Source organism: Lipophrys pholis (genome assembly GCF_963383615.2).
Source record: "Lipophrys pholis genome assembly, chromosome: 1".
Classification (NCBI taxonomy): domain Eukaryota; kingdom Metazoa; phylum Chordata; class Actinopteri; order Blenniiformes; family Blenniidae; genus Lipophrys; species Lipophrys pholis.
The window spans coordinates 990,653-1,004,823 of NC_137635.1; the positions used below are offsets into that span (position 1 = coordinate 990,653).

The following is a 14,171-nucleotide window of genomic DNA, read 5'->3' on the forward strand; positions in this document are numbered from 1 at the left end:
TCCAGCACAGGAACAAACCAGTAGACATTGCTGCATCGTTATATGTGTGAAAATGATGCAATGAGCCAAGAAAGTGTGACTTTTCTCATGTGGCATCTAATGAGAGGCGGCGCCACATCTTCATGTCAAAGATGGATCCGGTCTTCGTCTGTAAACTGAAATAAATGTGAGCTGCGCAGCATTATTCACACATATTTCATTGGTCCATGTGAGAAACGGCACCGCACACACCAGCTCAAAGTTCACGGTTTAATTGGGGACAAATGAAAACTGAATCAGGCTTTTTTGTTTGTTTTTATGTTATCAACATATCTACATTTAATACAGTTTTCTCAAGCTCTAGGATTTTCTCAGAGAAAGAAAAAGAGGAAAATCAGATACACCAGTACGTTATGTACACCGACCAGCCACGGGTCAAATTCATCACAGACACGTTCAGCGGGGGGGCGGACGTGTAAACTCAAAAGCAGTGAACTAAAAAGAAATAAAAAATGGGCGCAGCAAACAGTCGCTGTGAGGTACGCAGGAGGAGGAGGAAGAGGAGGAGAGGATGGTCGGAGCTCTTCCAGCATTTCGTGTGCCGCGGGTGAAAACCTCAGGATCCTGGCTGTGCAGAAGCTGCTGCAGGAAAATGGGCGTGAAGGTTAACGTGAGGAGTCCACGGCCATCTTCTCCAGGGATTAGAACGAAATTCAAAAATTCAAAGAAAACATCCCGTCATGCTGGAGGAGAGTTCTGTTCTGTCATTCCAGGCAAACGGGACGATTTTTCTTCTCAAAACACGACACTGACAGCGCAGACCACTCTTCAAAGAAACTTCTTTTTTCCTTTTTCTTTTTTGCAACAGCTAATGTCTCCCGTCTCCTAAAATCCAACATTTTCTTTTACATTTTTGTTCTTAAATCCAGCAAACTTTTGTTTTGTTAAACGCAGCAGCCATCGCCATTCATTTCCTGTCTTCAGTTCAAGGCTTTTCAAGAAAACCCTTTTATCATCTTTAAGAAATAAAAGCATCTTGAATTACATGAGATTCACTCAAAACCTAAATAATACTTAATGCATACATTCAACTTATCTCAATTGTCTGTAACGGGGTGCGATTGATATGCAAAAGGGAAGAAAAAGAAAAGCCTATTTTATCTACTCAATCTTACAGTATGGCGACATGGGTCGTATGTAGGCGGCGCCACCGGGGGAAGGAAATAGAAATTCCTCTTCTCATTGTCATGGTGTAAAAGTTGCATACAAACAACCTCCAAGCAGGTTTTTGGCATTTTTGTTGCCCCTTCTACAAATGTACATTTAGAAATGGACAAATGCTCAAATGTTTCATGTAAAATGACTATAAAATACTGGAGGAAACGATAAACGAAAGCTAATGTCTTCATTCGAACACCTAAATGTCATTTTTTTGTTCTTTTTTATCGATGATTTGTGTGAAACACGAGTGCAATGCTGATGTTTTTCTAGGGATTGTGGCACTCGGAGAAAGAAAAGATTAGGGAGAGACCTGAGAATGTGGCCCCAGGAGAGGAGAGGAGAGGAGAGGATGGAGGAGAGAAGTGGAGAGGATGGAGGAGAGGAGAGGAGTGGAGAGGATGGAGGAGAGGAGAGGAGAGGATGGAGGAGAGGAGAGAGGAGAGGAGGAGAGGATGGAGGAGAGAAGTGGAGAGGATGGGGGAGAGGAGAGGATGGAGGAGAGGATGGAGGAGAGGTGAGGAGAGGATGGAGGAGAGGAGAGGTGAGGAGAGGATGGAGGAGAGGAGAGGAGAGGATGGAGGAGAGGAGAGGATGGAGGAGAGGTGAGGAGAGGATGGAGGAGAGGAGAGGAGAGGATGGAGGAGAGGATGGAGGAGAGGATGGAGGAGAGGAGAGGAGAGGATGGAGGAGAGGTGAGGAGAGGAGAGGATGGAGGAGAGGTGAGGATGGAGGAGAGGTGAGGAGAGGAGAGGAGAGGATGGAGGAGAGGAGAGGTGAGGAGAGGAGAGGATGGAGGAGAGGAGAGGAGAGGATGGAGGAGAGGAGAGGAGAGGATGGAGGAGAGGAGAGGATGGAGGAGGTCTTAAAGGGAGCAGCAGGCTCTGTGAGCTGGGGCGGTGGGATGGTTTTACAGCAGAGTTTGAAATGTGGGGATTAGAGGGCGAGAAACGTGGCTCCCGTCTCGGTAGTCCATCGTCTGGCTTTTCCCCGCTTGTGTAAAGTTCGTATCCAGGCAAGGGGGTGATCGGTTCACTATAGTTCTCTCTCGTCTCGTGTCGTCCAGGCTTCGTGTTGAGCGCCGGAGGGGGGGTGACGGAGAGATGAGAGGCGTCTCCTCAGTAGTCCTCCACCCAGCCGTTCTCCTGGATGAAGGCATCGATCACTTCTTTCATGGCCAGGTTGGGGATCAGCTGGTCCTGGGTCAGGGGACTCCTGGTGACCGGGTCAAAGTGACCCACTCGCTGCAGACAGAGCAGAAACAACGTGTGGCTTCGTGGAGAATGACTTTTTAATGAAGTGTCGACAATCAGAGCATGGAAACATCTGCTGCACACTTTACATTTAAACTGTTTTCATACTGACTTAAATTCTAATAAAAGCCTTAATCTTCACAATTACGTCCGTGTTTAGTCAGATTGAAGCACCTGAGCACAGCTGAAACCACATGTTGAATATAAATAGACACAGAGGCATAAAAACATAAAGTACAAACAATAGAAATAAAGACTGAATTTGGGTTAAAAGCCAAAGAATAAAAATGCTTTTAAGATCAGTTTTAAAAATGGACATTTGGCTATTGGGTCGCCGTGTTACTGCAGCATCAGTAGGAAGGAGGATCGTTAATACTTTCAACTGTGATCGTTTCCCTACAAGAATTCTTATTTTTTTAAATCAAACAACCTGATCACCTTAATATCTTAAACCACATCTTACCCTGAAGAAATGACATCACAGAAATATAACCAAGACTCTCTGAGGAGTTTGCAGCATTAAAGTGTCTGTCTAACTCCCAACTCATAGTGACTTTTCTTTATTACATCATCAGTATCGACATGCAGACTAATAGAACCAGATCAGAGGCTCAACTACACAATAAGTGTAAATATGGTAACTGCACTTCTTCCTCATCACGGATCAAAGAAGTGCAGGTAAACATCAGAACGTTGGAGACAAATATCAATATCAAGCCTCTTTATTGAAGCTGAATAGATTTCTGAGAATCACAGCCTCGACTTCTTAAACTTCTTATTGGTAGTAAGGAATGTAAAAAGGAGTTTATACGGCGAGCGTGCAGCCAGCAGGGCTCTCACCTGTAGGTGCTCTTCGATGTCCTTGCGATCGTAAGTGATTCCACTGGGAGTGATGCACGGCTCCCTCATCAGCTCGAAGCTGATCTTCCCACAGAGGTAATCTGGGATCTCTCGCTTCTGCAGAGACGCCACAACCAAGACGGCCGGAGCCGTGAACTTAATGGAACTTCTCCGGAGGCATTATTGCACAAATTAACAAATTAGTTTGCTCAGAAACGACATAAACCAACGCGCTGTGCAGCCGAGGTGGAAATGAAATCCAGGGATTACGATTATAGGGTTGGATTAAAACTACTTGTTTATTATAACAATTTCTTCAGTCCAGTCAACAACAGGAAGCGAGGTGCAGCCGTTACCGTGGTAACATCAGAGCAGGAGCCGCTTAGTGGCGTTTTTATTCCCCTGATTGTCGGCGGCTGTGCGTCACTCGAATATATACGGCAAAAATCCAGACATCAGAAACACGCAGACACGCGCCGTGTCAACTTTGACGCCTGAAAAGTGTGTGTGTGTGAGTTCATCTGTGTGAGTTGCCGTGGCAACGGTTTAAAGAAGCGAGTGAACTGTGAGCGAGGTGCACCGCTGCCGGCGCGCTAATGGACGCCGCTTCTCCGCTTTCCGCCTAATGGCCACACAGACGATCTCCGCTTTCACCGGGCGACGCAATTAACACACTGGGAGGCAATTCTCCTACTTACTTTTCTTTTCTCGTCCACTTGAGAGAAGAGCTCGTCCATGTCCATCAGGTACTTGTCCTGAGGATTGCCACAGTTTCATGTTATCAACGTGTTCCGCCGCGTCGACCCAAATACTCCGGGCCAGACTTACGTGTTTTGACGCCATCTTGGCCACGTCGCCTCCGTTCTGATTGTCATCTTGTTTTTCTTTGTACTCTTCAAGTTCCCTGAATGAAATGCAAAGTTATGATTAAGTTGCTTGAATCGTCTCGGAATTGACGTGGCGTCGGCACGTTTCTCTTCAGCCTCACCGTTCCTTCTCGGCCAGAATGAGTTTGGTCAGATAGGCGTGCAGCTCGTTCTCCTGGTTGATGCGCTTCTCCTCGATGCTGTTCCAGCGTTTCTTCTTGGCTATACGCAAGGCGCTGGGGATGTCGTCTCCGAAATTCAGCCTCTGTTCCTTCGCCAGGTTATAAGCTGCAGAACAAGATAACACATCGATGATAAACTTGATGATGCAGCTCAAGACGATCCGTCTTCCCACCCCCGCGTAGCAGTGTAGTTAGTCTGCCATTAAAATATTAAACAAGTCTTTCTATGACTCTAAAAACAATTGCAATCACTTAACATGCTGGAATGTGAATTCAGGCATCGTCTTTTCAAAATGTCCTCAGATCAGAAGTGACTCTCAGAGAAACTCCACATCCATCAATCTGCACGGCAAAGGTCAAACATCCACAAGAAGGAACACTGACCAAAGCACATTTAGAGTTTTATTTCCTTCCGACATGCCGCTCTCATCACGGCGACTCGGCACTTTCGAAAAATCCCTGTAAAAACGATGCTGCATCTACAAAGAGCCTCAGAGTGTAAGAGCTTCAGATTTTATTTTTAAGTTGAAGCGGATTAATTTATTTGTTCTTTGACGCTGAAGCGACTGGCAGCGGCGGCAGAACAGAGAAGATGAACTTCACACACTAACTTTCATCTAAATGAGGAAACACACGAGGAGGATTGTGCAATAAAGCGGCTGCGGTTTCACACACTGACACAAAAATACAACTTTTATTGTCCTAAAAGTTATCCTGACCTTTCTGCAGGTTGCCAATGGCCTCGTCGTAGTTCTCCAGCTCCAGGTGACACTGACCCAGGAAGAAGTGGGCCTTCACCGACTGGCTGTCCAGCTCCAGGGCGTGCTTACAGTCTGCCAGAGCCTTGTCATGCTGCTGCAGCTTCACGTGGCACAGAGCCCTGTTGGTGTAGTACACTGCCACCGAAGGATTGCGGTTCTGCGGAAACAGACAATGAGTGTTACACTCATGACGAGGCTCCACGGGCACGATGCTTCCCAGACAGTCACTCACGATGGCCTTGCTGTAGCAGGTCGCCGCCTCCTGGTACTTGCGGCAGAGGAACAGCCGGTTCCCCTGCTCCTTCAGCTCCTGCGCGGTGGAACTCTTCTCCGGGCTGCCGGACATCTTCTCCACCGGCTCCGCGGGGCCCGCCTCGCCCTGCTTCCCGATCCTGTTCCCCGTCTCTCCGGCTGGCTATGTGACAGGTCCAAGAAAGCCCTGTCCGTCCTGGGTCGCGCGCAGCTCGAGGAGAGAGACACATTAATAAAAGTTCAGCGGTCGCTTCCCTGCATCGTCGCGCACCCGCAATGCGCGTGGCAGGGCGCAGCGGCAACCAGCTGCGTCTGGAGCCGCTCAAATCACCGCCGGATAAACACGCTGACTGCGCACAACACACACACACACACACACACACACACACACACACACACACACACACACACACACACACACACACACACACACACACACACACACACACATTAACTATTCATCCCACGGACTATAACGATCCGCTCGCGCACACCCACGATCCGCCGCCGATGCTCCGCTAACATCACCCGGCTAACGCGTCGAGCAGCGGACGGAGCTCATCTCAGCGCAATACCGAGAAAGGATGCGTGATATCAGCCGTTAAAGCAGCACGGAGACACGCAGGGACATTAAGGATAACTTTAGTCCGCAGCGGATCTCTTCTGATGTTTTATTCACGCTGCTGGCTTTGTTGACGGGGCGGAAGTTGGCCTCACGTGTGTAGCACCCGTCCGCTCGTTCAGGGGAAAGTTAAGGGGGGAAAAGTACTTTATTTAAAGTTTGAGGTTCTGGATTAAACTGGAAATCCAAGCAGAAAGCTTGATTTCAGAAATGTAATGTCACACTAAAGCAAAGCAAAGTAACTATTTTATCAGCAAAGGATCTGATTTATATCCAAAATAGCTGCACTCAAACTGTCCAACTCCCAAACTGTTTTTATTTTTTAATGAAATGACACAATTCCGCATATTTATCACATCATATAATAAAAACCCATTATACTTATCAGCTGATTGGATGTATACACTCTTCTTGTGCTAGTCTGATGCTTTTTCTAATAAAATACCTGGTAGGTCTTTATATATAGTCTGAAACAGTCAATTTGGGAATGAAGTTGTAGCAGGTGTTTTCTTTTCATCAACATTCATCCTCATAAACTACAAGGGGGGAAAACATGAAATTTGGTCAGACTTCTCAGCTTTGTGTATTGGCAGTATTGAGTCGGGCCCATCACATGATTCATATCCTGAAGAAAGTCCTGCACACATTGATGCTTTTTAACACGTCATCACTCAGTGAGTTCTTGGTGATTAAACATGCCGCCACAAAGTTCAAAATGTATTCTATTGCATTTAACCCCCCTTCACGAAAACTACTGAAGTGGATGATCTGGGTTTATTGACTATGTTGTTATCTAGTAACAAGGGGGGGAAAGGATGGCACCTTAATCAGTGACTTTGACTTCTTATAAATCATATTCACGTTTGCATACATGAGCAGGTGATTGTCAGGTATGGTTTTAGGCAGCGAGCTGTCCAGCCATCATTTGGACCGTCAATTTTTGGAAAAGACGGCTGAAAAAATAGCGGACATGTTGCTCAAAGCCTCTAAAATATCTGGATAATGTTCATCTAAACTTATCACCATCTAATTTTGGTTAAATTCTTATTTTTTCACCAAGATATAGTGAATTATTGGCTTGAGTACGCCCAGTAAGAGCAACGTGATTGGTCAATTGATACCATAGGTATATATGTTTTGAAAGGCGGCCTCTGATTGGTTCGTAATTCTCCGACTCATTCTAATGCATTCAAATGTTCAAGCAGAGACGAGGAAGTTCTATTTCACAGTTCAGCCTCTACAGGTGCTCAGTTTAGGGGAGCAGATAGAAGTAATGTGTCAACGACAGGAGGCAACAAGTACAAACAAGTACATGTAGTGAAGTTTAGCGTGAGGTGAGTCAGGTACAGGTACAAGTGAAAAACATCACCAATGAAAAGAAGCTATTAGCATAAAGGAAAAAATATAACTTTTTTTTTTTTTTTTTAAAGCAAGAAAGTACAATAGAGGCATCAGCAAAAATGTCTATTTGTCTATCTTTATTTTTTTTAAAGTAGAGACCCCCTTCTGATCCCAGAAATTTGGGAAAACCAGATTTTTGGGACGGACACCCACAACACAGATTTCTGCTTAAAATCATGTCGGAGATCAAAAACCCATGAAAAGAAAACCTGCTCTGACATTTAAACTAAGACGACTTCAGAAATCAGAATCTATCATTTAATAAATAGCTTGTTTAAAGGAATGCACCCAGATGTACCAGACGGAGACCTAAATCAGTGATTTACGTGCTTTATACTAAGATGCAGCAGATTTCATCACGTCCTAACAAACTAAATAATAGTTCCAAGTGTCTATTATCACTTTCTCTTTCTTTAGTAACTCAGTTTACAATTGAGTGTTTTTGATGTGGATGATGAACTGCTGAACTATTTTCAACATTATACTGGTTTTAATGCAAGGCTGTGTTAAAGGGAGATTATGTTTTAATAGATTTATTACGCTTATTATAAAAAAAAATTAAAATAATTCGCCCACAAGTCTCCCTTTAATAGTCGAGTCGGAAGCGAACTTCAGTCGCGCCGTGATGTCGGTTTTCGCCGGTCGGAAAGCTAGCACGAACACTTAACTGTTTCCCGCAATATTCTGTCCGCAGCCACGAATTTACAACCACAACGAGCACGTGGCTGTCGGCACCATGGTTATTGCAGGTTTGACGGGAGTCATGTGAACATTTATCGTTTTTTAACGCCGCCTGGAAGGCACAGCAACCAGATAGCGGCTAATGCTAGGTTAGCTCGTTCGCTACACATCGGGAGTGTTTGGCGTTTTGTCGGAACGGCAGCGTCCGTCGCGCGGATCCAGTCTGTTGTCCCTACCTCAGAGGTTGACTCTCACATCCAGGTAGAACAGGTGATCCATAATTTGATATCAAATCTCAACCGATTATTTTCGCCCCATAGGAGTTGTCATGACAGGTTGTTGTTATACTGACGTCACACGTTTTACGCCACATCGACGGAAGCCGAGAGGAGCGCGCGCCCGTGTAATAGTGTCAATGTGTTTTAACTGTGTTAGGTCGTGACATTATGAAGGTATATTGGTGAAAAAGGTTTGACCACTTGTAAAAGTGGAATTTGTATTTGTATACCATGACTTTGCAGTTGTGTACCGAGTACACAACTACAAAGTCATTATAAATGTCTGCTGAATTTAGGGGATCTCATTATAAAATCCCCTAAAATCCGCAGACAAAATACAAGCAGAAAACTACCAAACATATAATATATGTTTACTGGTTTTCTGGTTGTATTTTCATCAATATTTCATTTCATTATACTCTCAAATTTGTTTTCCCTTAATGTGTCTGTCTTTAGCTTCAGTTCTTTGGGTTAGGGTCACAGAATATGTCTGACAGAACACGTCAATTTGGTGGTATCTCAAGTTTGATTTAAACTTAAAGCAACATATGTGAGAGTTTCAGAGTTGAGAGTGTGACATCGGACTTCCCCGTGATCTATAGTCTATGTCCAAAACAAGTTGGTCACCATAACTTCTTTAGATGAAGAATTACAAATTTGTGTCCACACCATGTTGGAGGACTTTAGAATAATTTTATTTTTCTGTTGCACTACTCAAAGCAAAGCCAAACAGATAGATAGATAGATAGATAGATAGATAGATAGATAGATAGATAGATAGATAGATAGATAGATAGATAGATAGAGATAGAGATATAATTCGAAATGGAGAATATACATCTGCTGTAAGATAAATTATGATTTTTCACTCTGAATAACAAATGATTGAGGCGAACTTTCACAGGCCATCGGCTTCACGTAGTTTTCATCGGGGATCATCGGGGGTGTCAAAAGCTTTTGATGTCCGGTATGACGTCACAAAGGCTTTAAAAGGCTTTCACGTCTAACTGTTCAAAGCATATACTCTGAAGTTCCTGGTAGACTGTTCATCTCAGAAAATTCTCAAAGCCACTTTTCACACAGAAAAATCTCAAACACACAAACAAAAATGACTTCGAGCGGAATCGAACCTTCTGTTGTCGACCAGATAACTGCGACAAGAGAAAAAATCGAACTCTTCGGTAAGTTGGACTTGCTCATGATTCTTTCAGAATAACTCACTGGAACAAATTTAGACGAGTCTCCGTGTTGTTGATGCAACATTCTGTCCACCAGAGCGCGTGAGAGAGGCGCAGTATGCGCGTGACGGGCCCATTATCGACCAGAACAGCGAGACCATCCGCGAGCTGAAGGAGCAAATCCGGCGGATGAACGAGGACCTGACTTATTCCGACCGTGTAAGAGAAGCAGCTTCACCTTCATCTGTCCTCAGTCACGTGTCTGCAGAACACAGCTGCTTTGTATTTATATATTTATTACGTTCGCCAACGTTGTTCACCCGAATTGCATGGAAATTGTAAAACGTGTGTACGTCCAACAGTGATAACATGAAGCAATTCAAACTACCATGACATAGGATGGAAGGCATGATGTGGTGGATTAAATAACCTTGTAATCAATTAGTTCTCATGGTGACAAATGTGGCGTTTGCTTGAGGCCTGAAACCAGTGTGTCCTCTTGTCTTCAGGACTCTGAGCGTCTCGTCAGCACAGCGTCTGACAGTGGAGGTTTGCAGAAATGTGTCTACTCCAGAATGCCAGACGAGGTAAGATGAGCAACAGCTTAATGTGCATTTTAATGTGAAGTTTGATGAGCTTTTAGCAACCTGGATCTCATTGAACTACCAGGCACCCTACTCTCCCACTCTCTGTCAGGAGGTCACAGTTCACAGTCTAAACCAAAGTTTCTAGCATGAGCCTATGATGGATGACCCAGTTCCCCCCCCCCCCTCCCCCTCCCTGTCTGTCTCATGTGTTCAGGAAGTCCTTGAATCAATTCAAGAGAAAAAGCTGGATGAGATTAGGCAGCTTGATGCCCAGAGGTACGCCAACACCACCTGGTATTCCCGCCTGGAGGAGCTGGAGGTGGAGCACAAGAGGCGGAAACAGCTGGCCAAAACACAAATGCTGAAAAAAGAAGACAATTGCCCGGTACATGTTTTACCAATCTTTTGATTGTAATTTGTAATTTATTTATTTTTTCACTTTTACTGAAAGGGCTAACAATTCCTGTCACTGCTCATTTGTGTTTTCAGAAAGTCTCCCTGGAAAACAAGGTGGAGCAGGTCAAGGCCAAGGTTAAAGAGGCTGAGTACGTCGGTGCCACCTTCCTGAGCCTCAAAGAAAACCTGCAGGTTTGTCCAGCACAGATGATGGATTGATTATTTATATCTGTTCTATGTGTCTTGACACTGAAACGCCGTATATCCATGGTTCTGGGCTGTGCTGTTGTAACCAAAGAGCAGAATTGGTTCAGATAGCAGATTCAAGAACAATATTACAGGACTGAGGACACTTACTATCCAAAGTAGATATTAATCACTGAAAATAACACTTGTAAAATATAAGCCTATATTTTAATGTATTAACGGTTACAATCACAAATCTCAAAAATATTTGGAAAACAAGTGATTGTATTTGAACTAGGAAATTGTGAATCCATTCATGAATGTTAAAGAGGTAATATTTGTGGGGGCAATGCTGCCAACTAATCCTGAAGAGTCAGACATATAACAAAAAACAAGTTTGCGTCTCACATAGTGTTTGTAAATCCAGGGCCACAGTGGTAGACTATAAATAAACTACAAGGAAACATATAACATGTATAAAAACCATCTCACACTTTAATTTAATGAATCAAGTAATCTTTTAACTTTTCTGAAATTCTTCCTCCTCATTCAGGAGGCCGGTCCAGCTTTGCAGCTTGAGATAGACTATCTGAAAGAAGAACTCCAGAAGCACAGAGAGGCGCTTCAGCACTTGGAGCTCATTGAAAAGGATGCCAATACCACGAAAGAAGATAATCAGGTGACCTGCGATCCGAAGTGGAGTCATGTCGAGAAGCATCACCGTTCAATATGATTCTCATGCTGTTGTTTTTTGAAATGTCTTTGTGTTCTTGCTCCTCCAGGTGGAGTTGCAGCAGCTGAAGGAGCAGCTCGACAGTGAGCATAAGGAGAGAGACGGAACACTAACAGGCCACAGAAAAACCGTGAAGGAGTGCCAAGTCATGTACAGAGGACAGGATATAACGGTAAGACACATGCTGATAAAAGATCTTTGCATTTCAGCCGGGTTCCCGTCTGCTGTTGGAGATAATAAGATTTCAGAGAGTTTCTCAGAGGAGACTTTAGTTTAAATGAAAAGTGTCGCTTCATAAATGACTTAAATACAATTAGAAATAGAAACCATGCACATGCAGTTAGAAGACTACAGTTCACAAATCCAGTCTCTTTTCCAAAGCATAGTGTTTTAAACAGCTTTTGCACGGTGACGTAGACCCGGGGACTTTGACGTGGTTCTTCTCTGCAGGCTCAGAAAGAGAAGAGACAGATATACAAAGAGAGCAGTGCCGCCCAGGACAGCGTCGACGCGACTGCAGCTGAAGAGGACAAAGACATGAGAAGGCCTTCAGGGGGCCTCAGAGAGACCACTGGAACCACTAATGTACAGGCATGCATTCGAAGAATCTTCAAAAAAACACGTCATCTGTGTGCGAAACACGCTTTATCAATGAATACACATAGAAGCAGAGCATGGAGGGACTTATGTGTTGTTGTTGTTTTTGCTCATGTTTTGTACGTCTAGGCGATGCTGGATCGGTTTATTTGCAAAAAGATGAAATATGACGGCCTGGTGAATGAGAACGATAAAAACGAGGCGGCCCTGTTGCAGCTGAAGGAGCAGCAGACGCTCCTGAGCCAAAAGCTTGACGCCATTAAACATTCTGAGAAGGCCAAACGCTGCAGGTGAGACCCCGGTCGAGTGGAGCTTCATCAATACAAATGATCAGTCCACACTTCTGACAATACACACACAGCTGCCATGCTCCATCACAAACGGCCATCTTTTCTCTGTGTTGTCATTAGTGATGAGCAGACCCTGGAGGAGCTCAAGCAGAAGCTGCTGGCAGAGAAGGAGAAGCGCAAGCTGCCCAAAGAGCCCCGGCTGTTTCAAACGGTGAACGCCGCCCTACTTGGACTGAAGCACCTGGCGAACGTTTTACAAGTCTCCGTGGTAAAACACCTGTTGATTATAAGCTAGATTGTGCACGTCAACTCCTTTTTCTCTCAGCAATATTTAAAAATGCCCCTTCCAATGTCATTGATCATCTTCCAGTGTACAGACGCAAGTGAGGAAGTTGACCCGGACTCGGAGGAGTATGTGGCGATGCTGATGAACCAGGTTAAGCTGAAAGTCCAGGAAATATACACGGAGTGTCAAGGCACCAATGTGGCTGCTGCTCTGAAGGAGGTGGAGGATGAACAGGTGAGGAAAACACTTCTGATGCTGTCAACCAGCTGACATTTCATTTTCCAGAGGGTTACCTTTCCTCATGCTAGATTACTTTCCTTGTTAACCCTTCACAGAGTCATATTGACCTCATTGTACAGCTCACATATTTACTATTTGCAACTCTATTTCCTTTTTTCTGTCACCTACTTTCATTTCCTTCTATCTTTTCTCCTATATAAATAAGGCTTTTTTTATTGTAGAATTAAGGTTATTTGTCTGTATATGTAATTTACCGTTAGCTCAGTGAATGGTTCAGTAATGCTCTGTTGGGGCAAAAATAGGGTTCCATTGCATTTATCTGATGTCTGTTAGAATTGCATTTTATGTGCTTTTCAGAAGAGTGATAACATTTTTAAAGAAATCTAGATTTCATGGATTAACATATCAAACAAGTCAGTGACCGTTTCCATTGTGTTGCTGGATGTTGCAGTTCCTCACCATGGTGCAGGAGGGGATTCCAAACTACAAAACCCTCGACGAACAAAAACAGAACTTCCCGGATGATGGTGAGTTCAGCAGCCATCCTCTGGGTGATCGCAGAGCCTGAATGAAATGAATACTAGTTCCTCTCCTTGTCTCACTGTGCCACAGATGATAAATTGTCAGACTGAGATGACTACACCCTCACACCAGAGGACATGAAGCGTCGGTCACAGTAGATAGTCGGCAACGCAGGAGAAGGAAGAAATTTACCATTTAACATGTCAAAATTAGTTTGACAGAAAATTGGCACGTTTAATCGGTACAAAGCGTCTTCACAACTTCACAACACAAGAAAAGTGTTGCGTATACACTGCAGCAGTGGACACACTGACAACGATGTAGTCGTTTTAGGGCGGCATAGCTTGGTTGGTAGAGCGGTTGTCACCCAATCGGAAGGTAGTCTGCCTACATGCCGAAGTGTCCTTGGGCAAGACACTGAACCCCAAACTGCCCCCATTGGAGTGACAGCGCCTTGCATGGCTGCAGCCTCCAGTGGTGTGTGAATGGGTGAATGTGATGAATGTGATGTTACAGGCGAAACATGATTAGAATATGACAGATACACTTATTAGGAAGCTGGAACGTGCATGTGCATGTGCATGCAATGCAGTGTCCAAGTATCACTCATATTTCCCAAAAATGCAGTTTATCTGAGGGTTAGGGTTAAATTCCTGCAGATCTCTTGTTAAACCAAAGGGGGGCGAGAGAGGCATAGCTAAATGTAGTGACTAAAAGTAACTCCCAATTACCATCACTGTTATTTAGTACCAAGATCTGCTCCTTTTATCAGATATTTTTCTTGAATTTTCATGGTATACATATCCCACTAACTCTGGGCTAT

At 44.2% G+C, this 14,171-nt stretch overlaps 2 protein-coding genes across 3 annotated transcripts; one reads left to right on the forward strand and one right to left on the reverse strand.

Annotated features, from left to right (window-relative positions):
• Nucleotides 1-236: 236 nt before the first annotated feature.
• Nucleotides 237-8,439, reverse strand: stub1 (STIP1 homology and U-Box containing protein 1). Of its 2 annotated transcripts, none has more exons than XM_080465554.1 (8): nt 8,292-8,424; nt 5,332-5,547; nt 5,058-5,256; nt 4,279-4,444; nt 4,119-4,194; nt 3,989-4,045; nt 3,291-3,407; nt 237-2,441 (listed from the first exon to the last, which is right to left on the reverse strand). In XM_080465554.1, exons 2-8 carry the CDS (start codon nt 5,443-5,445, stop codon nt 2,316-2,318), a joined length of 855 nt encoding a protein of 284 aa, XP_080321680.1. In that variant the 5' UTR covers nt 5,446-5,547; nt 8,292-8,424; the 3' UTR covers nt 237-2,315. The 2 variants fall into 2 exon arrangements, with proteins under 2 accessions (XP_080321680.1, XP_080321681.1); XM_080465555.1 differs by having other exon boundaries at nt 841-2,441; nt 5,332-5,562; nt 8,292-8,439.
• LOC308118342 (outer dynein arm-docking complex subunit 3-like) lies at nt 8,000-13,394 on the forward strand (the record flags this gene model as incomplete). The annotated part of the gene is made up of 13 exons (XM_080477717.1): nt 8,000-8,005; nt 8,069-8,123; nt 9,609-9,730; nt 10,021-10,098; nt 10,313-10,483; nt 10,588-10,686; nt 11,234-11,359; nt 11,463-11,585; nt 11,864-11,998; nt 12,140-12,300; nt 12,421-12,568; nt 12,671-12,820; nt 13,278-13,394. 13 exons carry the CDS (start codon nt 8,000-8,002, stop codon nt 13,392-13,394), a joined length of 1,491 nt encoding a protein of 496 aa, XP_080333843.1.
• Nucleotides 13,395-14,171: the final 777 nt, after the last annotated feature.